This window comes from Mirounga leonina, unplaced genomic scaffold (assembly GCF_011800145.1).
Source record: "Mirounga leonina isolate KUSES-001 unplaced genomic scaffold, KU_Mleo_1.0 Mir_94, whole genome shotgun sequence".
NCBI lineage: Eukaryota > Metazoa > Chordata > Mammalia > Carnivora > Phocidae > Mirounga > Mirounga leonina.
In genome coordinates this window covers 40,910,054-40,933,602 of record NW_023270855.1, presented here as the reverse complement: position 1 = coordinate 40,933,602, position 23,549 = coordinate 40,910,054, and the positions used below count along the sequence as shown (strand labels likewise).

Here is a 23,549-nt window from a genome sequence, read left to right as displayed (position 1 = left end):
TTTATTTATTTATTTATTTATTTATTTATTTATTTATTTATTTATTTTTAAAAGACTTTATTTATTTATGTGACAGAGAGAGAGCACAAGCAGAGGGAGAGGGAGAAGCAGGCTCCCCGCTGAGCAGAGAGCCCGATGTGAGGCTCGATCCCAGGCCCCTGGGATCATGACCTGAACCGAAGGCAGACGCTTAACCGGCTGAGCCACCCAGGCATCCCACGAAATTTACTGTTAAAGGCCCACCCATTGTTCTAAGGTTCTGGGGCACACTATCATTTCCTTTATGATGACGTATGGTGAGAGTGGGTGAGAGGTTTTTATGTAGTTTCTTGGCAAGGTAAAAAGTAAGAAGCCCAATGTCCGGCCCTAGTGTATTTGGGGGACTTGGGTGGTTCATAAAAACCGAAAGGCCTGGGGCACTCTGGGAAGGCTAGGAGCTAGAAACAAAGGCCCCGGTGTAAACTTTCCAGCGATATGGACCTTCAGGCAACATGGGACATCAGGGCAGGTGAGGAGACCTGCACAGAGGGTAGCGTTAGGGAGCCTGGACCAGGAAGCCATGCAGAGATAGGGCCGGAGAGGCCCTGGAGGGGAGCTGGCAGCCCCAGAGAGTGGTGGGCTCACAGGGATGTAGAAGGAACTGGGGGCCAGGCTGAGAGCACAGTCCAGAGGGTTTGGCAGAGGGTGGCTCAGGACAGCTGGGTGGACAGGCCACTTAGAAGAGGAGTAGGGCAGGAGGCAGGAAAAGACCCAGAGCCTGCAGTAACTGGCATACAGTCAGCACGTGCCCCTTCCCATGATCCTCTAGGGAGCCTGCTGGGCACCCAGGAAGCATTCCATTTCTGTCCATAGCCCTCCACTTGCCCTCGGTCCCCACCAGCTGCTACACCTAACCCCAGAGCCAAACTGTACCCTCCTCACCTCAGGACACTCAGTGGGAGACAGAGGGTGGCCAGCCCACAGGACACAGGCAGGGGATCTCAGAGCCCCTGTGTACTAGAGGTTCTCAGAGGCAAGCCAGTCCTAGAGACCAGCACAGAGGGGCATCTGCTCCTCCCCTCCCCTGCCGCTGCCCAGAATGCCGGGAGGGAGAAAGGCTGTGAAAGGATCGCCGGCCAGTGGTGATCTCCACCAAGCGGGGACAGGGCCGGCCTCAAGGCTGCCTGGTGAATCAGAGAAACCACTGTATGGAGGCCAGCCCAAGCCAGGGATCTTCCACCTTTTGCCCCACCAAGTCACCCACACCTTGGGTCTCAGTGCTGCCCGCCCTTCCCTCTGTCTCAGGTGTCGGCGCTGCCACCCAACGGCCTGGTCCGCAAGGTGAAGCGGACACTGCCCAGCCCCCCTCCAGAGGAGGCTCACCTGCCCCTGGCTGGCCAGGCCCCCCCACAGCTGTATGCGGCCAGCCTGCTGCAGCATGGGCTGGCGGGGCCCACCGCTGTCCCTGCCACCAAGGCCAGCCTGCTCCGGGACCTGGACCGGGACCTGCGGCTGGTGGAGCATGAGTCCACCAAGCTGCGCAAGAAGCAAGCGGAGCTGGACGAGGAGGAGAAGGAGATCGACGCCAAGCTCAAGTACCTGGAGCTGGGCATCACACAGCGGAAAGAGTCTCTGGCCAAAGACCGAGGCGGCCGTGACTACCCGCCCTTGCGTGGGCTCGGTGAGCATCGTGACTACTTGTCGGACAGCGAGCTCAACCAGCTGCGGCTCCAGGGCTGTGCCACTCCTGCCGGCCAGTACGCAGACTTCCCTGTCACTGCCGCTGCTCCTGCCACCCCCTCCGGCCCCACTGCCTTCCAACAGCCCCGGTTCCCGCCTCCGGCCCCGCAGTACACTGCAGGCAGTGGTGGGCCAACCCAGAACGGATTCCCGGCCCACCAAGCACCCACCTACCCTGGCCCCAGCACATACCCAGCACCTGCCTTTCCTCCTGGCACCAGTTACCCAGCTGAGCCTGGCCTGCCAGGCCAACAGGCTTTCCGTCCCACAGGCCATTATGCAGCCCAAACACCCATGCCAACCACACAGAGCACTCTTTTCCCAGTCCCGGCCGACAGCCGTGCCCCCCACCAGAAGCCGCGCCAGACATCACTGGCCGACTTGGAACAGAAGGTGCCCACTAACTATGAGGTGATCGCCAGCCCGGTCGTGGCCATGTCCTCAGGCGCATCTGAAAGCAGCTACAGCAGCCCAGCAGCGAGCGGCAGCTACGAGCAAGGCCAAGCTGCAGAGCAGCCCCGGGCCAGCGACCGTAGCAGCGTGAGCCTGAGCTCAGCCTCCACCTACCCCTCTGACTCCCACTACACCAGCCTGGAGCAGAATGTCCCCCGGAACTATGTGATGATTGACGACATCAGTGAGCTGACCAAGGACAGCACCTCCGCTGCCCCCGAGAGCCAGCGACTGGAGCCCCTGGGGCCGAGCAGCAGCGGGCGTCCTGGCAAAGAGCCCGGAGAACCAGGCATCCTGGAGGGGCCTGTACTGCCCTGCTGCTACACCAGAGGGGAGGAAGAATCCGAGGAGGACTCTTACGACCCCCGTGGGAAGAGTGGCCACCACCGGACTGCGGAGAGCAATGGCCGACCAACCAGTGCCCACTACTACGGTGACAGCGACTACAGACACGGGGCTCGAGCAGAGAAGTACGGTCCGGGCCCCATGGGGCCCAAGCATCCCTCCAAGAGCCTGGCACCAGCTGCCATCTCCTCAAAGCGCAGCAAGCACCGGAAGCAGGGCATGGAGCAAAAGATCTCCAAGTTCTCACCTATCGAAGAGGCCAAGGACGTGGAGTCGGATCTGGCCTCCTACCCCTCCCCTGCAGTCAGCAGCAGCCTAGCCTCTCGGGGCAGGAAGTTCCAGGATGAAATCACCTACGGGCTCAAGAAGAACGTGTACGAGCAGCAGAGGTACTATGGGGTGTCCAGCCGGGACCCAGTGGAGGAGGACGACCGCATGTATGGAGGGAGCGGACGGTCCCGGGTGGCATCTGCATACAGTGGGGAGAAGCTGTCCAGCCATGACTTCGGTGGCCGGGGCAAAGGATATGAGCGGGAACGGGAAGCTGTGGAGCGACTTCAAAAAGCGGGCCCCAAGCTCTCGTCCCTGAGCATGGCCCACGGCCGGGCCCGGCCCCCCATGCGGAGCCAGACCTCTGAAGAGGAGAGCCCCGTCAGCCCCTTGGGGCGGCCCCGCCCTGCCGGCGGCCCCCTTCCTCCTGGGGACACCTGCCCACAGTTCTGCTCCAGCCACTCCATGCCTGACGTCCAGGAGCACGTCAAGGACGGGCCTCGGGCCCACACATATAAGCGTGAGGAGGGCTACATCCTGGATGACTCCCACTGCGTAGTTTCCGACAGCGAAGGTAATGGCAGCCAGGGGTGATTTCTGCAGCTGCTCGGCACCCCGGGGGGCCTGCCCGCCCATGGGGCCCTGGGCCCTGAGATGTCCCAGAGGGGCCTGACTTGGCGCCTCATCCAGTGGGGGCCCTGCTGCAGGCGGCTCCACCCGCGCCCTGGCCCTGGTTGTGGGGGGGCGGGCTGGGGGCCTAGTGTTAATGCTTGCGGCTGTGGCGCCCACTCTCTGGTTTCCTTGCATGGCTTCAGCTGGGCCTCCCCCTGCGGCCAGCCCGGGGGTTGATGGTGTTCTGTTTTTGGTCTCTGAAGCGTATCACCTGGGCCAGGAGGAGACAGACTGGTTTGATAAGCCCCGGGATGCCCGCTCTGACCGGTTCAGGCACCACGGGGGCCATGCAGTCTCCTCCTCCTCCCAGAAGCGAGGCCCTGCCAGGCACAGCTACCACGACTACGATGAGCCCCCCGAGGAGGGCCTGTGGCCCCATGATGAGGGTGGCCCGAGCCGCCACGCCTCAGCCAAGGAACACCGGCACCACGGTGACCACGGGCGGCACTCAGGCCGCCACGCTGGCGAGGAGCCGGGCCGGCGTGCTGCCAAACCACATGCTCGGGACCTGGGTCGCCACGAGGCCCGGCCCCACCCTCAGCCCAGCCCTGCCCCGGCCATGCAGAAGAAGGGTCAGCCTGGGTACCCCAGCTCCACTGAATACTCACAGCCAGCCCGTGCTCCGTCAGCGTACCATCACGCCTCTGACAGCAAGAAGGGCTCCCGGCAGGCCCACACGGGGCCCGCTACGCCGCAGCCAAAGCCAGAGCCCCAGCTGCAGCCGCAAGGTCGGCAGGCAGCTCCTGGGCCGCAGCAGTCACAGCCGCCGCCATCGAGGCAGACCCCTTCGGCGACAGTATCGCGCCAGCCACTGACACAGCAGCAGCAGCAAGGTCTCGGGGCGCAGCACCCCCAGCAGGCCCCGGCGCAGGCCCGGCTGCAGCAGCAGGGCCAGCCAGCTGCCCGGGGCCCGGCCCCTGCTGCCAGCCAGCCGGCAGGGAAGGCTCAGCCGGGCCCCACGACAGCCTCGGGCCCCCAGGCAGCAGGACCGGTAAGTAGGGCTCCAGCACACGGATCCTACCCAGGGCAGGTGCTGGGGCTGCAGCTGGGACACGCCCTCGGTTCCCGGCTGGGCGTGAGCAGGGCCGTCGGACGCTATCTCAGCTGTGGGTTCTGTGTTGCAGCCACGGGCAGAGCAGGCAAATGGCTCTAAAGGGACAGCCAAGGCACCCCCACAGGGGAGGCCTCCTCAGGCCCAACCGCCACCAGGACCTGGACCTGCAGGTGAGCCTATATTTTGGTGCCCTCAGCCACGGCCCAGAATTCCTGGTCTGTCCTCTCCCTGCGCCCACCGGCGCCCTGAGCTCCCCTGCACCGCATACCCGCACTGCTCCCTGAGAAGGTGCCCAGGGGTCTGCAGACCTTCCCAACAGAAAACCAGCCTGGGGTTAGAATGAGCTAGTGGTTGGGCGCCTGGGTGGCTCAGTGGGTTGGGCGTCCGACTCTTGGTTTCTGCTCAGGTCATGATCTCATGGCTCGTGGGTTATGGGATCGGGCTCCACACTCTGTGGGGAGTCTGCTTGAAGATTCTCTCCCTCTGGCCCCTCCCCCCATGCGTGTTCTCTCTCTCTCTCCCTCTCTCCCTAAAATAAATAAATAAATCTTAAAAAAACAAAACAAAAGAATGAGCTAGTGGGGTCACCAGCACTGGGGCCTTCAGGCCCAGGCAGCTCTGGGCAGGGAACCTGGAAGGGACTGGTAAGTGCAGGGCCAGGACCACAGCTTCTTACTCGTTCTTTCCTTCCCCTTCTCTCCTCCCTTCTGTCTTTCCATCCTCCTCTTCTCCTTCCTTACTTGCCTCAATTTCCCTTTTTCTGCTTCCTTCCACCTCTCTAACTTCCTGTTCTTACACCTCTCTCTTCATTACTCTCTCCTCCTCCTCACCCTCCCACCTCATGGCTGCCCATGTTCAGATTCCCTCAGAGTGGCTCTCCCACTCAGAGCCTGAAGGGCCAAGCCTGCCTTCTGACGGTGGTTTCTTTCCCCCTAGGCATGAAGGCCGGAGCCAGGCCTGGAGGGACCCCAGGGGCTCCTGCCGGCCAGCCAGGCGCCGATGGTGAGAGCGTGCTCTCCAAAATCCTCCCTGGTGGGGCAGCAGAGCAGGCCGGCAAGCTGACGGAAGGTAAGTACTGCCTGTAGCCGGGTCCGTGGTGGGCAGCTGCTCCGGGGCCCTGCTGTGGCCGAGGTTGGGTCTGGGCAATGATGGCGGGCTCAGCCAGTCAGCCACAGGCGAGCCTCGAGGTCTACCTGCCGCTGCCCAGTGGCTATCTTGCAGCAGTGGGGGGAGGGGGTGTCCCTGCCCCTTGGGCTGGGCTTGGCTTCACTGTGCCAAATGGCCCCGACTCGGAGGGAGTCTAGTCCAATTTCCTGATGCCTCTCTCCTTTTTCTGTCACAGCTGTCTCTGCTTTTGGCAAAAAGTTCTCCTCATTCTGGTGACCATGCCCTGCAGGGTAAGTATGAGTTGCCTAGACCCAGCCTCCCTTCCTGTGGGGGTGCTGAGGGATCCTCTAGGAGGAGTCTGGTGATGCAGTGGGTGATGCGGCCAGAGCTGCAGTACCCTCTCCTGTGAGTGTGGGAGGAGGAGGAGGAGGAAAAGGAGAGACCCAATGCACAGAGTCCCTAACATGGGGCCAACTCAATAGCGGTCCCAGCAAAGGGAAGCTAGGGCCAACATGCCCTTGTCCTTTTCCACCACCCCCTACCGCCCCCACCCCAGGGCTCTCACAGCCTTGAGTTGGCTTTAGTTTGTAGGTAGGGCCCTCTGGGATGCGGCTCCTTCCCAACCCTCCTCTGTAAATACTCCACAGGCTCTTGAAGAGATGAAGGGAGATGATATCATTGCTGTGGAAAAATCTCTGGAGTCAGAGGCCTGGGCACAGCTCTGGACTCTGCGTATAACAGTGAGTGTCAGGTCCAGGGTAGGGTGGGGCAGAGGAAGGGGTGAAGGTCCAAGGCCTGGCTGACCAGACCCGCGTAGCTCCTCCAAGTGTGAACTGGGAGGAGGCTGGTGGGCTTCCTTCAGCTGTGATGGGTCTGGCAGCTACCCGAGAGGCAGAGACCCCTGGGCTGGCTGAGATGACTCAGGCAGTAACCTTGGGGAAGGACCCAGCAGAGCCAACCGTGCCCCTCAACTTGGGGGCTGTGCACTGGGCACCATTCCAAAGCCCCTTCCCCTGAGTCTGGTGCTGGTGACTTTGCCCCAGACAGTCGGGTAAGGCCAGAGTCCCCAACCCTGCCGAGCTCAGCAGCCACGGGCCTGAGCTTCAAACACCGTTGACTTCAGAGGCTGAACTCCTGACCTGCCAGATGGGAGAGCAGAATGAGAAGCGAGGCAGACGGAAATAACAGAGAGGAGGGGGAGGTCACTGGACAGGCAGGCGGTCTCAGCCCCCAGACAGGTCAGCCCAGGGAGAGAGTGGAAGGGCCTCCGCATGGGAGCCTTGGCTCTGTGTGGGTTGCAGTGGCCAACACGGGGTGAGAAGCCTCCTCCCGGAGCCCTCTCTGGCCTCAGCCCTGCCTCTACGGCAGAGGAGGAGGCCGTGCGTCCTCCAGGATGGCGGGGAGGGTAGGCTGGCTAGTGGCGCTGCTCTGTGCCCAGCCAGGGACCACCTTCTACCATTCCATAAGCCTGGGACCCTCTCCCTTCCCTTCCTTTGCCGCCTCTCGGCTCTAGAGCACAGAGGTTTGGACGCTTCTCACGGTGAGCAGGCATGTGTGTGGCAGGGCCAGAGAGGCAGCAAGCAAATCACAAGGGAGCCCAGGCAAGGGCTGCTTGTAGGAAGGAGCTGGGTGTACTTTCCAAAGGGCTGCCTGTCTGGGGGAACAATGGGGGCACCAGAAAGGCCCAGTCTTCCATCCACTTATCCATTTATTCCACAAATGTTTGTCAGGCCCTAGGCAGGTGCCAGGCCCTGTTCCAGGTGCTAGGGATACAGCAGGGAACAAAACCAAGTCCCTGCCCTCCAAAGCTGACAGTCCATTTAAGGGGGGCAGAGAATAAATAAGCTAAAAAAATAAAAAGATTAAAAAGGTGATTTCTGAAGGTGATGAGTGTTATGAAGCCAGGGAGGCAGGGTTATGGGCCACCGGGGCTGCTCTGAAGAGAGTGGGCAGTGTGAGGTAAGGCTAGAGGCAGGATGATGTTGGGATGGGACAGGTGGGCTTAGGGACCAGGCAAAAGGCCAGCATAGCCAGAGCCACAGCGGAGGGAAACGGTGGTCAGGAGTGAAGTCCCAGGGGGTGGGAGCCAGCTCCGGTGGGCTTTGTAGGCCAAAGTAAAGAGCCCGGAATTTATTCAAATTATAGTAGCCACAGTGCGGCTCCCCCAGCGTTCTTCCTGCCTTCAGCCCACGACGGCGGGCTCCCTGCCACTTTCCCACCCAGCCGGATGTTTCCTCGGAGTTGCCCCAGAACAGATGTGAAATCAGAAATTGTGCTGAAGGGAAGGAAGGGCAGCCCATGGACTGGGGCCATGGCAGAACCCACCCTGGGCTTAGGCCTAGGGCTCCGTCACCGAGGAGTGAAAAGAACCCACGGGCATGGTTTTGTTCACAAAACCTGGGTGGCCACTGAGACCACTAGCTTTGTAGTTAAAGGGGTCTCCCTCAAGTTCTGGCGTTTGGCTAACAATTGGGCCAAGCGGTCAGCGCTTCTGTGAGTGCCCGTCCTCTGGTGTCTTCTATGACCGTTTCAGAAGCGGGCTGGGGGAGGCTGGCCCTTTTAAACAAAATCCCATCTTCCTCACTCTGAAGCAACTTATGTTATATTCAAGAAATGTCCCTTACTGGCCAACTGGATTCTTCTCACTTCCTGTCCTTCTCTTCGTGACCTCAAAATTGCTCAAGCACGCATCTCCCCAAGGCTCAGTAGGTGGGGGGGCCCCCCCCCCGGGGGGAGGAGGGGTCAGGCCAGCGGTGCATGGCAGGCCACCGACCGAGAGGAGGGTAGGGATGGGAAGCAGCTGTCCACAGTTCTTGACGACATCCTTCTTTCTTTCCTTCTTTCCCTCCGCCTCCCGCCTTCTCTCCTCCAAGCATCTGCAATCTGGCAAACCCTTGGCCCAAAGACTCACACCAGGTGGGACGTGGCAGGCAGGCCTCAGTTGAGGACGTTTTCTAACAGCAGCTGCCTGGGTGAAGCATCTGCTGGACATGTTGGGACCACTGGCCCGGGGGACCTGTGATTGTCTTTCCAGAGACCCTGCTCTCCTCAGGGCACCATCTTCGAGGCCTAGCCTTCGCTGGGAGGGAGGAGCCCTCTCCGGACACCCTGCCACTGCGGCCCGGCCAGCCAGGCTTCCTATGCGTTATACACAGAGTTTGGGCGCAGGCTGCCTGTTTTTGATGGACGCTGCCCTCCCTCCACGATGCCAGAAGTTTTTCCACAGCCTTGGAGAGGGGCTTTGACTGAGGGCTGGGGGCCCCGGGCTCCGTTTCCTTCACATTCCAGCTGACCCGGATCCCTCTGTGGCCACAGGGCCCTGCTCCCCTCACCCTGCCCTCTGGGTGACATCAGAGCAGACCTCTGTGTGGCTAGCGGGGGGTTGGGAGAACTTTACAAACATTAGGACCTAACACTGTCTCATCGCTGAAATAAGAGGCCATAGCAGCGAAAAGCAGCGTGGGCACTGGCTGAGGCTTCTCCCAGCCCATGGGTGGCAGCATGCTAGCCCGCCTGCCACCATCTCAAAGCCACCCCCCCCCCCCCCGCCCGCCCCCAGCCATCGTGAGCATCCCGGCAGCACCGCCATTGTCTCGATCAGCCAGCTCCTTGTTCGTACACCTGGGGATTTCTTTTGATTTCGAGAACAGCCTTAATCATTTCAGTTTGATTTACATGTATACCTCATAAGCATTTTTCTTTTTTTGTCTCCTTCTCCCCCTTCTCTCTTTTTCTTTGCTCACCTCCTTGCCTCTCCCCTCCACCACCTCCTGTGACTGATGGTTTGGTTTCCTCTCTGCTCTGCCCCTGCTCAGCACAGGGAGAATGTTGACTCAGAAGCAATAGCGGGCAGCAGGCCACCAAGAGCACAACCCCAGGGCGAGGTCTAGGGAGGCCCCTCAGCCCGCCTCTGTTTACTGTGCAATCCAGTCCTTCTTAAGCCATCACCAGTGGGCATGCTCAGAGCAGAGGGGCCAGGGCTCCTGCCAGCCGAGGGCCAGGCCCAGAGCCCTGTGCTGGGGGGTGTGGCACCGTCCACCCACCTGGCGGACTGGCTGGCATTCCTCCCCAAGGCCCTTGCCCTGGGGGCCTCCCTTCCTCTTGGGCACCCCCACCAGTCTCATCTCTAACGTTCTATGCAATGAAATATAAACCCTCAAAGACAACTGTTAATATTTAATAAATTCCATGTTATGTATAAGGAGTCAATTGCAAACGTGCAATTGAGAAACTGGATAGATATGCTCATATCAACCCTGCCCCCCGCCCCCTGCTCCCACTGTGTGTGTGAAATTCTCAGTCTGTGGCATGTTTGACCTGTGGCAGGACGCGCTGCTGCCAGGTGAGTCACCACCTGTCCTGCAGTGAGGCATGCACAGCTCACAGCCTTTTTGCACGATTTCATCCATTTTAAATGCTCGACCCTCTTGCTTGGGAGTTCTTTTTGCCTCAGAACTTCTCCTCCTGGAGTGCTTCTAGCTGACTTCTGCACGAGCTAGTGAGGACCTGCTGGAATTGTTGCCTGAGCGTGCTAGGCTGTGGCGTAGGCAGCGCAGGGCTTCGCATGCCCTGCGGGCTTCTCGGACCAGGATGGCAGGTGAAAAGAAGCCTCTGGAGTAGACACGCTGGTGGGGCCCACACAGGAGTGTGTGGGTGAACATTCTGAAGGTTTGCTATAGGATTTCCCTCTATAAATTGCTCCCCCTCTCATCCCATCCCTGAGCCAGGGGTGTCTGGCCACCCCGTTCGGTGGGACATGGCTCAGGCACAGAGCTGGCCTGTGTCTCTGGCCGGAGACACAGGCCAAGGGCAGGGTCTGGCTATGTCCTAGGGACCCCAGCTCCTGACTACAGCTGCTCCTTGCCTCTCCTTTGTAGCTGGGCAGCTCCAAGGTCTGTGAGCCAAGAGATAGAGGCTGGGGTGCAGGGTGCTCAGGTGCTCAGGAAGAGCTGGACCTCCGGCCCTTGTGGTGAGGACAGCTGACAAAGTCATCTTGGACCAGAGCAGGTGTTCCTCTAGACAGTAGCTTCAAGCTGAGTTTCTTGGGAAGCTTGTCAATGGCAGAATTCACAGAAGGTTGTGCTGTGACCCTTTTTCCATCTGTCCCCAGGACCTAACCTCCCTGCCCACCCTTGTCCCTGAAGCCCAGGTATCCCACCGCTCCTCAGCTTCTCTCTGACTAAGTCGACAATGCGGCAGGCAGTGACCACCCGACCCCCCGAGGCCTGGCCTTCCTCCAGTGTGCTCTGGTTTGCACCATGCATTTCTCAGGGGTCCACATTTCTCATGCTTTCCAGTACGGTCTACACAGCCCTTCAGAGGGGGATCCTGGCCCACCTCTGGCAGCTGTGGATGGGACAGGAGGCTGTCGACCTCTTTTTGGGCCTGCGACCCTGGTCCTCCTGGATTTGGGCTTCACCCGTCCCCCAGGACACCTGCCTCATCCCAGAGATCAGGCCTGGGCTGTTAAGAGCCCGTCTGAGCAAGGGCTAAGGGAGGCCACTCTCCATCACCTCTGACTACCCAGGGCCAGGTCTGTGTGGGGATGTGCCTGGTGGCTGGATACAGTGGGGACCAAGGCAGTAATCCTTACCATGAAAGGCCAGGGGATGGGCCCAGGAACAGGGAGCAGGCAGGGAGATGGCAGCAGGTCCTTCTCCATCAGGCCCAGTCTCAGGCTCTAAAACGTTGACTTTTTCTCAAATTTCCTTTCGGACCAAGCCCTCTGAGTTTGAACTTTCTGACATCTGCCACTCCCCACTCCCCAAGCTACCCACAGGACACCTCTGTACCCGTCACCCCATGTGAAGGCGGGTGGAGCAGGCCTCTCTGGGCCACAGGTGTCCTGACCTTTGTGTAGATGCAGCCGTGGCTCTGGGGGACACTGCAGCCAGAGGCTGAGAGACCAGCATTGGGTGCCTCGGGCGGTGGGGAGCATCGAGCACATCTCTAAATGAGCAAAGGGTCTCTGGGATGCAGTCCAGGCCTTCTCCACATCTGCCTCCTCAGTGTCATGAGCAAGGGCACTGTCTCTGCTCACTCCAGGGCCCAATGCGCTCACTTTGCAGCGACACCCCCCCACACACACACTTAGTCCTTAGGAAGAGAATGGGGTCTCAGGGCCCATGATGAGAGGGCAGCAGTGGTAGTAACTATGGCCTGTCTTCTGGAGCCTGTGGGGGCATTTCCCAGGCAGATACTTTGCCATGGCAGCATGGTCCTGGCCTACTGGCCTTCCCCTGCCCTCCTACCACCCTCCCTCCATTCTGTAAATACTTGTCATCGTGGACTCCGACAGGGTCAGAGGGACAGGCCTGACCAACCGAAACTCCTCAGAGATATCAGCTCTGTCTCCCTGGGTACCCATGTGCACTGGGGTGGCGCTGGAGAGCCATGGAAATCGTGAGATACTGTGTGTGTATGCATGTGAACAAGTGTGTGAATGTGTATGTGTGTGCGTGTCTGCCTCATTCAGCCTCTGGGATCACATCAGCTCCTGCTCTCCAAGCACAGTGCCCTGGAGAGTGGTGGCTGCCCAGCGCCTTTCCTCTGCTAGCTTCCATGTCTTGTTTTTGCTTTCTCCTCCCTCCCTCCCTCCCTTTCTTTCCTTCTCTCCTTTATTTGAGGGGGGAAGAGTGCTGTACAAAGTCAAACAAACAAGTTTACAGTTGTAAGTGCAATGACCCGAGTCCTCCACATGACCTTGTGAATTGTGTGCCGTCCTCCTGTGCTCTGTGAGAACTCGTGGTACTTCGGTGTCCCTCCCCCCTGTATTGTGACAAGGTAATTCTGTGGTATCAGAATAAAAGGACTTGATATAAACAACCTACAGACTGTCTCTGGGATGGTTTCTGCAGTGGGAAGGCTTAGCCCGAGGAACAAAGCCCCAAACATGGGATAATCCTGTCTGTTCACAGTTAAAGGGAAAGGGAAAGGGCCAAGTTGTAGACGTGCTGGCGAGGCCATGGCTTTGTTTACACCAAGCCTGCCAAAAACAACGGGCCCTCCACAAAGACGTCGGTGGCAGGTCCCAAGTTTGGACCTGGAGGGAGCAGCTAGGTCACTGCGCAGCTGTTGCTGGACCGTGCATCCGAGGCCTGTGTGTCCAGGGGCACAGCTTTCTGGAACCTGGTTCCTGGTGAGCCAGGTGAGCAGGTGCTGCCCCCTGGTGCTGCCCACAAGCGCTACACCTCTCTGCCTTGCTGTGTCTCCTTCAATCCCTCAACTCTTGGAGGCTGTCAGACCTTAGTCCTTCCCCAAAAGGATGGGAGAACCTCCTTACCAAAGTAGCCCAGAGCTGCTAGAAGATTTTTAAAATGCTGATAAAGAAAAGAGTATCAGCCTCACCTATGACCTTCCTGCAGGGTTAATACCTTGATGTAGGTCCTTCCTATCTTTTTCATTTTAAACAGAAACCAGAAGGTGCAGTACCTTCTGTTTTCTAGACTCCTGTTTATTTCTACATGTTCATCCCAGGTAATTAGGTGTTTATCCTCCAATGCCCGGCTTCCAGACAGCTGCATGATGAGTTTATAGCCAGTCTACTGTACATACCCTGAAGACCGGGCACCATGGTCCTGGTTTTCCTTAATATAATATATAACGCTGTGATGAACATCTTAGTTTCCAACCTTTCCACTCAGATTGGTGGCTGTGGTCACCCTTTCTGCTCTCAGTTCTGGCCTTGTCAGGCCTGTACATACTCAGTGCCCACAAATGCAAGCGGCCTCAGAAAGTGGGAACTGTTTTTACTTAACTAGTCCGATGTGGTTGATGGCGAAGGGGAAGCTGCAGGCCAGGCAAGTGGGGATCTCAGTCAGAGGCAAGGCAGAGTGCAGGGAGCCAGGTCTCTGAGGTGTGGAAGACCAGCCAGGCTCAAGGTATATGGAGTAGGGGACATCCCTATAGCCTGACTGGTGCCTAGTCTCTCCTGCCCTTCCCTGCCATCATAGCCCATCCAGTTCTGTGCCACTGTGCTGAGGGAGTCTGCCTGCCTGCCCAGGTTCTCCTGTCCACAGGAAGCTCTTTGATTCTAGGTGGAGCCTGACCCCCGTCGGGCCCTCTGCACCCAAGAGCTTTGGACGAGGCCTGGGGCTGGGGGGGGGGGGGGCAGGCAGAAACCCACCGGCTTACGATCCCCAGCAAGGTGCCACTGAACAGGGCAGTTGAGGGCTGCAGGGACAGATAGCTCTTGGGGTAGGCCTGGTGGCCGATAAGCCCAGGCGACACCCTGAGAGCTCAGCATCCGCCCTTCTTTGCCCGGCAACCCAGGGCTCTGCGCGCTCCTCTCCCCATCTACCTCGGAGCCCCTCCAGGGCAGGGACTGGCACCTGCTGGTGAATGTTTGCCTCGTAATGGACAAGAAGGGAGCCAACGGTCAGTCCCAGGGCTGCGGGTGATGCCTGTTGGGGCAAGCTTCGGCTCCAACCCCGTCTCCCCGGGCCACGCCCTCATCTCCGTTTCCTCGATCCGACCCTCACTGGGCTCTGCCCCCGCCCCGCCCCTATCTTCAAAGATCCATTGATCGGGGCGCCTGGGTGGCTCAGTCGTTAAGCGTCTGCCTTCGGCTCAGGTCATGATCCCAGGGTCCTGGGATCGAGCCCCGCATCGGGCTCCCCGCTCTGTGGGAAGCCTGCTTCTCCCTCTCCAACTCCCCCTGCTTGTGTTCCCTCTCTCGCTGTGTCTCTCTCTGTCAAATAAATAAATAAAATCTTAAAAAAAAAAAGAGATCCATTGATCTGCGTCCCTCCCAGGCCTCGTCCTTCTTAGGGTCCACCCCCGTCCGACCTAGCTTCTTTCACCTCACCGGCTATTCCCGACTCGGGCCTCGCCTCCTCCCCAAGCGGGCCATGTCGTCGGTCACACGCCTCGCCCAGCCTAGAGACTGATCCTGTATTCCGTTTCCTAGAGCTAGCTCCTCTCCTCGGACACCCTATTCCCTCCCCTCCCAGCACCAGGCCTGGGACTTGGCCTCTGGCCGCCTCCCCTCGAAGCCCCTGCCCCCACGCCTCCAGGACTCCCGGGTCCAAAGCTCAGATCGCTCTCTCACAGGCCCCACCTCCTCACCCTCGAGGTCCCGCCCCTCTCCTTAGGGTCCTCGCTCATTCGTCGAAGCTCCCGCCCCTCCCGCGGCGCGGCGGTGGCAGACGCAGGGCGGGGGGTGGGGGTGGGTCGCTCCTGGCTCCGCCCCCCGCAGCCTCACTTCCGGGCGCCAGCAGGTACCGCCCTACCCCGGCGGCCGAGAGGTACCATGGAGCGCCAGGTGAGGGCTCGGCCCGCGGTGCCCGTGGTCCTTGCAGCCCGGGCCGGGCCTGACCCTGGTGTGTCCCCTGCGCAGGTGCTGCTGAACGAGCCCGAGGAGGCGGCGGCGCTGTACCGGGGCCTTAGCCGCCAGCCCACGCTGAGCGCCGCCTGCCTGGGCCCGGATATCCTCACCCAGTACGGGGGCCGCTACCGGACGGTGCACACCGGTGTGTGTATGGAGGGGAATCGAGTGGCGGGCCCATTCCGGAGGCGTGCACTCGCGTGGAGAGGAAGGAGATGTGGAGGGGCTTGCTGCTTGGCAGTGCACACGAGTGTGTGGAGGAAGACGGGGCTTGGAGAAAGTGGGTGTGGGAGGGTGCACCCCTCAGAGGACCTTACATACGGGTGTATGGGGGACGCTGCTCGGTGTGTTGTGGCATGGTGTCCTTGAGTGCATGAGTTGAGGGTGTGGGAGTAGAATGCAGACCGGGATACACGGTGTGGGCCTTTCAGTCTCACGCCTCGCCATATCCCATACACGTGCCTGGCTCCCCTCAAGTTCTAGGATGGGGGTGGATGCTGGGAGCAGACTAGTGGTTTCTCTCTGACATGCCATCAGCTCAGGCCTAGACTTGAGTTGTGGCCAAGTGTTGTCCATCCTGCTTCCAGAACATCAAGACAGACTGGGGAGGTGGGCTGGGCCTTCCTCTTGAGGGGCTGAGAGGAGCCTGTGCTGGGACTGGTGAACTCAAATTAAGTCTCATGCCTCTCCTCACAGAGTGGACCCAGAGGGACCTGGAACGCATGGAGAACATTCGATTCTGCCGCCAGTACCTGGTGTTCCACGATGGGGACTCAGTGGTGTTCTCAGGGCCCGCGGGCAACAGTGTGGAGACCCGGGGGGAGTAAGTTTGAGGGAAGAAGCTTGTGGGCAAGGCCACAGCCATCTGCAAGCCTTTTATGAAGGCCTGCCATATGTCTTGGTGCAGGTAGGGCCCTGAAGGGAGGCCAGGAGCCAGGTTCTTGCCTCTTGGGAGCTCAGGTGGTCTTCTATTGACATGGCCTGATAAGCACTGGAGGCTTTGTCCAAACTTGGGCCTGGATTAGAGCCCTTGGGGCTTCAGGGAGGCTGGGGAGAGTAGAGCCTCTGCCCCAGGTAGGAGAGGCAAGGCCAACTGCCATAGTGGAGCTACAAGGGCTGCAGGGGCAGATGTGGGACCAGTCTCAAGAATCTTGTCTAGGAGGTTGTGGCCAGGAAGGGGTAGGATAGGACTGTGTGGGTGGTGACCCTGACCTGCTACCCTATGTCCTCCTCAGGCTGCTGAGCAGAGACTCTCCTTCAGGCGCCATGAAAGCCGTGCTGCGCAAAGCTGGAGGCACGAGCCCTGGGGAGGAGAAGCAGTTCCTGGAGGTGAGACTGCATGGGACCAGGCGGTGGGCGACTGGGGGCTCAGTCCCACAGATGAGGCTCTGTTGGGGGGCAGGTAACCTGATGCCCAGATGTCCTCAGGTCTGGGAGAAGAACCGGAAGCTCAAGAGCTTCAACCTGTCGGTGCTGGAGAAACATGGGCTCGTGTACGAGGATGGTAGGCAGCTGGCTGGTGAGCAGACAGGGTGGACAGGAGGGGCAGCTGGAGCCCAGGGCTCCTCCTGATCAGCCTTCCTTACACCCAGACTGCTTTGGCTGCCTGTCCTGGTCGCACTCGGAGACACACTTGTTGTATGTCGCAGAGAAGAAGCGCCCGAAGGCTGAGTCCTTCTTTCAGACAAAAGCCTTGGACATCAGTGGCAGTGATGATGAGATGGCCAGGCCGAAGAAACCAGACCAGGCCATCAAGGTGCTCATGTTTACGGCCAGTCCATAAAGGCCCTTCTGGGCAGCCTAGGGCTCAAGTGTGCTCCCTGCCCACATCGTGCCTGTCAGAACTGGGGAGGCAAGACAGGCTGGACACTGAGTATCTTGTGTTCTTAGGGGGATCAGTTTGTGTTTTATGAAGACTGGGGAGAAAACATGGTTTCCAAAAGCACTCCTGTGCTCTGTGTGCTGGACGTCGAGAGTGGCAACATCTCTGTGCTTGAGGGGATCCCTGAGAGTGTGTCCCCTGGACAGGTTAGCACTGACTCGGCCTGCCTCACTCCTGGAGTCTGGGGGCCCTGCTTGAGCTGCTGCCCCTTGCTCACACTTGCCCCGGGGTTTTGTCTACAGGCATTCTGGGCCCCTGGAGACACGGGCGTGGTGTTTGTAGGCTGGTGGCATGAGCCCTTCCGGCTGGGCATCCGCTTCTGCACCAATCGCAGGTGAGGAAGCAGGGCAAGGCAGGGGGCCTTGCAGCTCAGGCTGGCTCTGAAGCTGAGTGTCTCTCTGGTGGTTCCAGGTCAGCCCTATACTATGTGGACCTCACCGGGGGTCAGTGTGGTAAGTGCTGGTGCCCACCTGTGCTTTGCTGACATACACTGGCCCTGCCAGCCTGCATGATGCTCACATTTTCATCTGGCCTAGAGCTTCTCTCGGATGACTCTCTGGCTGTGTCTTCTCCCCGTCTGAGCCCAGACCAGTGTCGCATCGTCTACCTGCGGTACCCATCTCTGGTCCCCCATCATCAGTGTAGCCAGCTGTGTCTGGTGAGCTGGAAGAGGGTGGGCGTCGTCAGCACGAGGAAGGGATGGTGGATGAGAGATGAAGGGTCAGCTTCATCTCCCCATGGGCCCCTCAGTGGACCTCCTGTCCTGGGTGCAGTGATGGTGTGAGTTCTGCCTGTTTTCCCAGAGCAGGACCTGGAGGCTGAGAGTGCTGGTGTGGGGGGCTTTGCACCGTCAGGACCCACCGCCTTAGAGCATTCTCTGTCTTCAAGAATTCTCCTCCCTTTGCTTCTCATCTGCCCATGGTCAGGGTGTACAAGGGGCTGGGATACAGCCGGCAGTTAGAGAGTATTAGTCCTTGCCCAAGAAGAGCTCCTTGGGAAAGTCATAGGCCCCTTCGGACAACTATCCAGGTCATCAGAAAGGAAATACATCAGGCTTGCCTCAGGTCCTCCCCTCCCCTGAGGCTCCCTAGGGCTGTCAGAGAAGAGGATGGGTAAAGAGTTCTGTGCCCTCAGCACACTGCCCGTCCCCCGGTGGGCCTGACCACTGTGTTCTCTTGCAGTATGACTGGTATACCAAGGTCACCTCAGTGGTGGTGGATGTCGTGCCTCGGCAGCTGGGAGGTAAGGGGTGTGTCTCGTTGGGTGCAGTGGAGCCTGCAGTTCTGTTTTCCTGCCATCTGTTAGCCCCATGCTGGGTTCTGTCTGAGTGTCCCTCCCTGCTGGGCCAGCTTCAGGCCCAGCCTGAACAGGGAGTGGGGCCGTCACCACGGGACAGTTCTGAGAGAAGGAAGTCAGCTGGACCACAGCTGAGATCAGAGTGGCCCAAGCTGGCAGGGGATTTAGATGGTTTCATCCCCATGTTTCCAGTGGCCGGTTAAAGGCTCTGTTCCAAGGGGTCTCAGAAAGCACACAGGGTTGGAATGTCCTGCTTGAAAGGCTCCAAGCTCAAGGGTGCTGCATTGTCCCACTCCCAGACCCCACTGTAGTGTTTGTCCCATCCAAGCCTTTGAGTCAGTGGGATCTCTGGGTGGGTGGCTCTTGGCTGAGAAGTTCTGGTCAGAGTCTCAGGTGCTCACCACTTTGTTTGGGATCCTGGACCATCCCAAGGACATGAGGTCTCTTTTTTCAGGCCACCTGGTCAGCTCCAGGGGTCCTGTAGAAAAGTCATGGCCTGTTTATCTCTTTGGGTTGTGGGGATGCAGTGGTGGGGAATCTGGTCTGAATCCCAGCTGTTCCTTATTAGCTGTGTGTCCTTGGATGGCGTCCTCACCTCCCTGAGCTTCCATTTATTATCTGTGGGAGGTGGTAGCCCTTGTTTTCTTTATAGCATTGTAGTGAGAGTTAAATGAGTGGAATTGATTCAGCCCCCTCTGCCAGGCACTCTGCTGAGCACCATAATGGACAGACAGACAGGGGTCATCTTGGTTCCAGCACTAGGTGCCTACCAGGGGCCCAGCAAGAGCAGCTCCTAGGAGAGCCAGTGCATTTCTTCCGAGCAGCTATGGTTTCTCTCAGAAGCCCTTGAGCTCTGCCTCTCCTGGGCCCTCAGAGGCCTCCGGCCCCGGGCCCCTCTCTAGGCAGCCGCCCATCACCTAGGGCACCCCCATGTGTAGGACTGCCATTCTGTCACAGTTGCAGGGGCCCTGGGTGGGGGGGAGTTCCCCAGCGGCCCAGCCTGCCTCAGGCTTGACCTCCCACACCTCCACCGCTGGACATGGCCTCAGCCCTCCCATCTTTGCAGAGAACTTCTCTGGGATCTACTGCAGCCTGCTGCCTTTGGGATGCTGGTCGGCTGACAGCCAGAGAGTGGTTTTTGACTCAGCTCAGCGAAGCCGGCAGGTAAGGGGCCCTCTGTTGAGAGACAGCCCCTCTGACCAGCCTCCACGGGCCCTGGGCCTGGGGCAGAGCATATGCATACTGCTGGGTGGAATGCCTAGGCCAAAGGTCTTAGGAGCCCCTTCAGGCCCTGCCTGCCCTGGTGCCCCACAGCAGAGCCCTTGGCCTTTCTTTCTGAGGCAGAGGTGCAGTTCCCCTTCCCCCAGGCATTTCCAGCTGGGGGGCCAGGGGGCTGCCATTAGGTGGGCCCCCGAACACTATGCTGATGGAGATAGGACAGAGGCTTTCTCCTAGGGATCGGGTAGGGACACCCACAGTGCGCCAGGCTTCTTTTTGTTGGAGTGTGAGATCATTTGTTCCTCACGCTAGCTCAGGGGCTCAGAGGCGTTCCTTTCCTCGCGCAAGGTCCCGCTGCAAGTGGCGATGGGGCTGGGATTTGAGTCCAGGCTTCCAGACCACTAGCCATGGCAACTGAGGAGCCGTTGCCATGGTTGCTTACAGCCCTGGCCTGGCCCCGGGGTCCCTACGAGGGTAGGGGGCGGGGAAGGGCCCAGAGGGCTGGGGGTTGTGGTGCTACACGTGGCCTCCCCTCTGCTTCAGGACCTGTTCGTTGTGGACACCCAGATGGGCAGTGTGAGCGCCCTGACAGCTGGTGAGCGGGGCTGGTGTGCAGGCCGGCCAGGCCAGGGGCGGGACGGGAGCTCCGGCGCTTGGGCCATCACTGGCACCCTTGGCCACTCTGCACCACTGTCCTGCAGCCTTCACTGCGTCTCGCAAGGACCCTGACCATGCAGGACCTTCCCAGCCAACAGACTGCCTCCCCTGCTCCACTCTGCTCTGCACATCCTGGCCCTGCTTCTCAAACCTACAAAATTCTCTCTTGCCAAGATCTGCCAGAGTCATCCTTCCCCGACCTCCCAAACCTCAGGCGGAGGCAACTCTGCTGTCCCAGGGCCCATGAGAAACCCTGTGTTGGCTCCCTCCTCTTCCTCTTATCTGGGCCTGTGATTCTGCCCCTAAAATGTCTTTTGAGTCCTCTACCTGCCCTGACTGTAGTCCTTCCCCCACAAGATTCCAAAGTATTGTGCGAAACTGTACCTTGTCATATGGGTTCTGCTAGAGAATCTCCTTGGACCCCAAGCCCAGAATCAGCACCACTCCAACCCCTTAGGCCTAGTTGCCACCCCCGCAGACTGCAGTCATGAAGCTGTGGGTGGACGTGCCATGGGCGTCTGCTGTGGCCCCGGGTTTGGCAGTCCCTGGGCTTAGTTTGCATCTGCTGGATGAACAAGGGACTAAGGAGACTCACCCAGGGCTGCGTGCAGTGGGGTGTTTGTGACAGTCTTTTTGTGGGTGTTTTTTTGCTTCTCGGGGTGAAAGGGGCACCCTGGCATAGAGCCGCCGGCCTGGGACTCTGGCCGTGCAGGGAGTTGGTGGGAAAGGTGGTGGCATCTGCCTTCTCCAGGGGGGTCAGGTGGAAGCTGGAAGCTGCTCACAGTTGACCAGGACCTCATGGTGGCACAGTTCTCCACGCCCAACCTGCCCCCAAGCCTGGTGAGTGTTGCTGGGCCCCAGGCCAGGAGGTGAGGGTTCTGTGCAGCCTGAGCTCCCCAGGTCAGGGAGCTGGCCTGAGTCTGACTGGGGTTGGTCACTGTGTGGGAGGCCAAGACATGGGCCCAGCCCAGCGTGGTCCACAAGGGTCTGGCGCCCATGGAGAGGAACCACCAGGTGTAGGTCTGCTCTATAAAGAATAGGGTGCCTGGGAAAGTGCCTGGTCCTCTGGTGGAATGGAGCACAAGGAGACAGCAGAGCCTAAAAGCTCAGGAGGAAAGGGTGCGTGCTTTTGTGCGTCTCTGCATATACCAGCTCACAACAGGAGTCTATGATGTACCCTGTGGAGGTGGGTAAAAGGCCCAGCATAGTGCGAGCTGCCCATCTCCCACCCTGGCAGAGGTGGAAGGGCAGGGAGGCAGCCAGGCCACCTATGACACACTCTTTCCCCTTGGCAGAAAGTTGGGTTCCTGCCTCCTGCAGGGAAGGAACAGGAAGTATTGTGGGTGTCCCTGGAGGAGGCCGAGCCTATTCCTGACATTTCCTGGGCCATCCGGGTACTGCAGCCACCCCCAGAGCAAGAGAACTTGCAGTATGGTGAGCTGGGCCAGGGCAGAGGGACACCTCCCAAGTTCCCCAGCACACAGCATCTGTGGTCACCTTCCCTGCATCCGGGGGGGGGGGGGGTTCTCTGTTCCGCTTGTGCATGCTCCTGGGGAGTAGTGTCCGGGTATGTGGGCGCCTACTCTGGGTATCAGGGCTGGGCATCACCAAACCAAATGCTCTGTGGTAGGGAAACCAAGGCCCAAAGACACTGCCTTATTTGAGGCCTCTGACCACATCTCATCTGGGATGCTGTCCTGACAGAGTGGGGCTCCCTAACTAGGGCAGGAGTATGAGCCTCCTGGGGTCCAGGTGTCTTGGACCAGATCTTTCTTTTAGCGGTCAGCCCCAGACCTGCAGCTATGGCTCAGGCCTTGGCTGGGGAAGCCCCTGGGCAGCGGCTCTGGCTCTGCTGACTCCTGCCTTCTCCCTGCAGCTGGCCTTGACTTTGAAGCAATCCTTCTGCAGCCCAGCGACCCTCCAGATAAGACCCAAGTGCCCATGGTGGTCATGCCCCACGGTAGGCATCTGGTCTAAGAGCTGCTGCCCTCCCACTGCCCGTTCTGGCCGGCTCTTTCACTCTGTGCTCCATGTCTGCAGGGGGACCCCATTCATCCTTTGTCACTGCCTGGATGCTGTTCCCAGCCATGCTTTGCAAGATGGGTTTTGCAGTACTCTTGGGTGAGTGAGCCGGGCCCTGCAGCAGTGGTAGGGCTGTGGAGGGGGATGGGGTGGACAGGCAGCACGGGTACCACCCTAGTCTCCAGGCCTGTCTGCAGCCCGGACCTGGCAACCATTACCAGGGACTTCCATGGAAAGGGTGCTGTGGTCACTGGGCAACAGCCTCGAATCTCTTGGCCCCTGCGCCTCGACAGTCTGTGGAGCAGCCAGCCCCAAGGCCCACTTCACAGAGGGGTGAAAGCGCGACCAGGGGGCTGGGAATGTCGCTGACCCCCCTGTCTGGTTCCTCCCTGGCCTCCAGTGAACTATCGTGGCTCCACGGGTTTTGGCCAGGACAGCATCCTCTCCCTTCCCGGCAATGTGGGCCAGCAGGATGTGAAGGACGTCCAGGTAGCAGGGGCTGGGGCTTCTGGACAGGCTGGAGGGTCACCTGTCGGGGTGTGTTCTGTTCGGGCGGGCAGCTGGCTGCAGCATACTCTGCCCCACCCTGTAGTTTGCAGTAGAGCGGGTGCTCCAGGAGGAACACTTCGACGCTGACCGAGTGGCTCTCATGGGTGGTTCCCACGGTGGCTTTCTCTCCTGCCACCTGATTGGTCAGTACCCTGAGACCTATGGTGCCTGTGTGGCGAGGAACCCTGTGATCAACATTGCCTCCATGATGGGCTCCACCGACATCCCTGACTGGTGGGTGTGCTCCGCAGGCCCCTGCCCTTCTCTGTATCGCCTCATGCCCGACACGGAGCCCCCGCGGGCTCCGGGGCTCCTGGGGCTGCTTCAGTGCAGTCTCTTGCAGGTGCGTGGTGGAGGCTGGTTTCCCCTACAGCAGCGACTGCCTGCCAGACCTCAGCGTGTGGGCCGAGATGCTGGACAAGTCACCCATCAAGTACACCCCTCAGGTAGGCAGCCGTCCCCCTGCCCGGTACGCTGCCAGTCTCTCCAGAGCCCCGGGGCCCTGCTCACCACCGCTCCCCACACCCCCAGGTGAAGACCCCGCTGCTCCTGATGCTGGGCCAGGAGGACCGGCGCGTGCCCTTCAAGCAGGGCATGGAGTATTACCGTGCCCTCAAGGCCCGGCACGTGCCTGTCCGGTGAGTGCGGCAGGCCGGCCCTGGCAGCTGGTGGGCAGGTGAGCAGGGGAGAACCGCCACCCTTAAACGTGGCTGCACAACCACTGCAGGCTCCTGCTCTATCCCAAAAGCACGCACGCGCTTTCAGAAGTGGAGGTGGAGTCGGACAGCTTCATGAACGCTGTGCTCTGGCTGCGCACGCACTTGAGCAGCTGAAGCCCCGCCTCCCTGCAGGAGCCGCGCTTGGCTCTTGGAGAGCCCCGGGGTCTGGCGGACCAGCGACGGGATTCCTGGGCTGTGGGCTTCATGGATGGGTGAGCCAAGGAATGTAGGCTATACGGTCATAATAAACGAGGACACAGA

At 59.7% G+C, this 23,549-nt stretch overlaps 2 protein-coding genes across 2 annotated transcripts in view; both read left to right on the top strand.

Moving 5' to 3' along the window:
* Nucleotides 1–9,089, top strand: part of BSN (bassoon presynaptic cytomatrix protein) — an 89,879-nt gene extending 80,790 nt beyond the window's left edge. The window contains exons 6-12 of the mRNA XM_034997001.1: nt 1,285–3,361; nt 3,663–4,450; nt 4,584–4,683; nt 5,450–5,581; nt 5,856–5,910; nt 6,268–6,360; nt 8,494–9,089. Of these exons, the coding sequence (XP_034852892.1) occupies nt 1,285–3,361; nt 3,663–4,450; nt 4,584–4,683; nt 5,450–5,581; nt 5,856–5,896 (3,138 nt within the window). The 3' untranslated portion in view covers nt 5,897–5,910; nt 6,268–6,360; nt 8,494–9,089. The remainder of the gene's footprint in view (nt 1–1,284; nt 3,362–3,662; nt 4,451–4,583; nt 4,684–5,449; nt 5,582–5,855; nt 5,911–6,267; nt 6,361–8,493) is intronic.
* Nucleotides 9,090–14,817: 5,728 nt separating this feature from the next.
* APEH (acylaminoacyl-peptide hydrolase) lies at nt 14,818–23,549 on the top strand. The gene is made up of 22 exons (XM_034997009.1): nt 14,818–14,882; nt 14,958–15,090; nt 15,642–15,768; nt 16,181–16,274; nt 16,374–16,449; nt 16,538–16,701; nt 16,836–16,973; nt 17,070–17,161; nt 17,239–17,279; nt 17,364–17,485; nt 18,009–18,069; nt 19,190–19,287; nt 19,885–19,936; nt 20,750–20,838; nt 21,294–21,432; nt 21,875–21,958; nt 22,039–22,119; nt 22,421–22,509; nt 22,613–22,803; nt 22,913–23,015; nt 23,101–23,207; nt 23,297–23,549. The coding sequence occupies exons 1-22, from the start codon at nt 14,871–14,873 to the stop codon at nt 23,400–23,402; spliced, it is 2,199 nt and encodes a 732-aa protein (XP_034852900.1). The 5' UTR covers nt 14,818–14,870; the 3' UTR covers nt 23,403–23,549.

Coding starts and splice junctions, on each gene's coding strand:
- APEH (XM_034997009.1), top strand. Junction 15,769..16,180: donor AGTGTGGAGACCCGGGGGGA/GTAAGTTTGAGG, acceptor TGTCCTCCTCAG/GCTGCTGAGCAGAGACTCTC. Junction 22,804..22,912: donor TCCACCGACATCCCTGACTG/GTGGGTGTGCTC, acceptor AGTCTCTTGCAG/GTGCGTGGTGGAGGCTGGTT.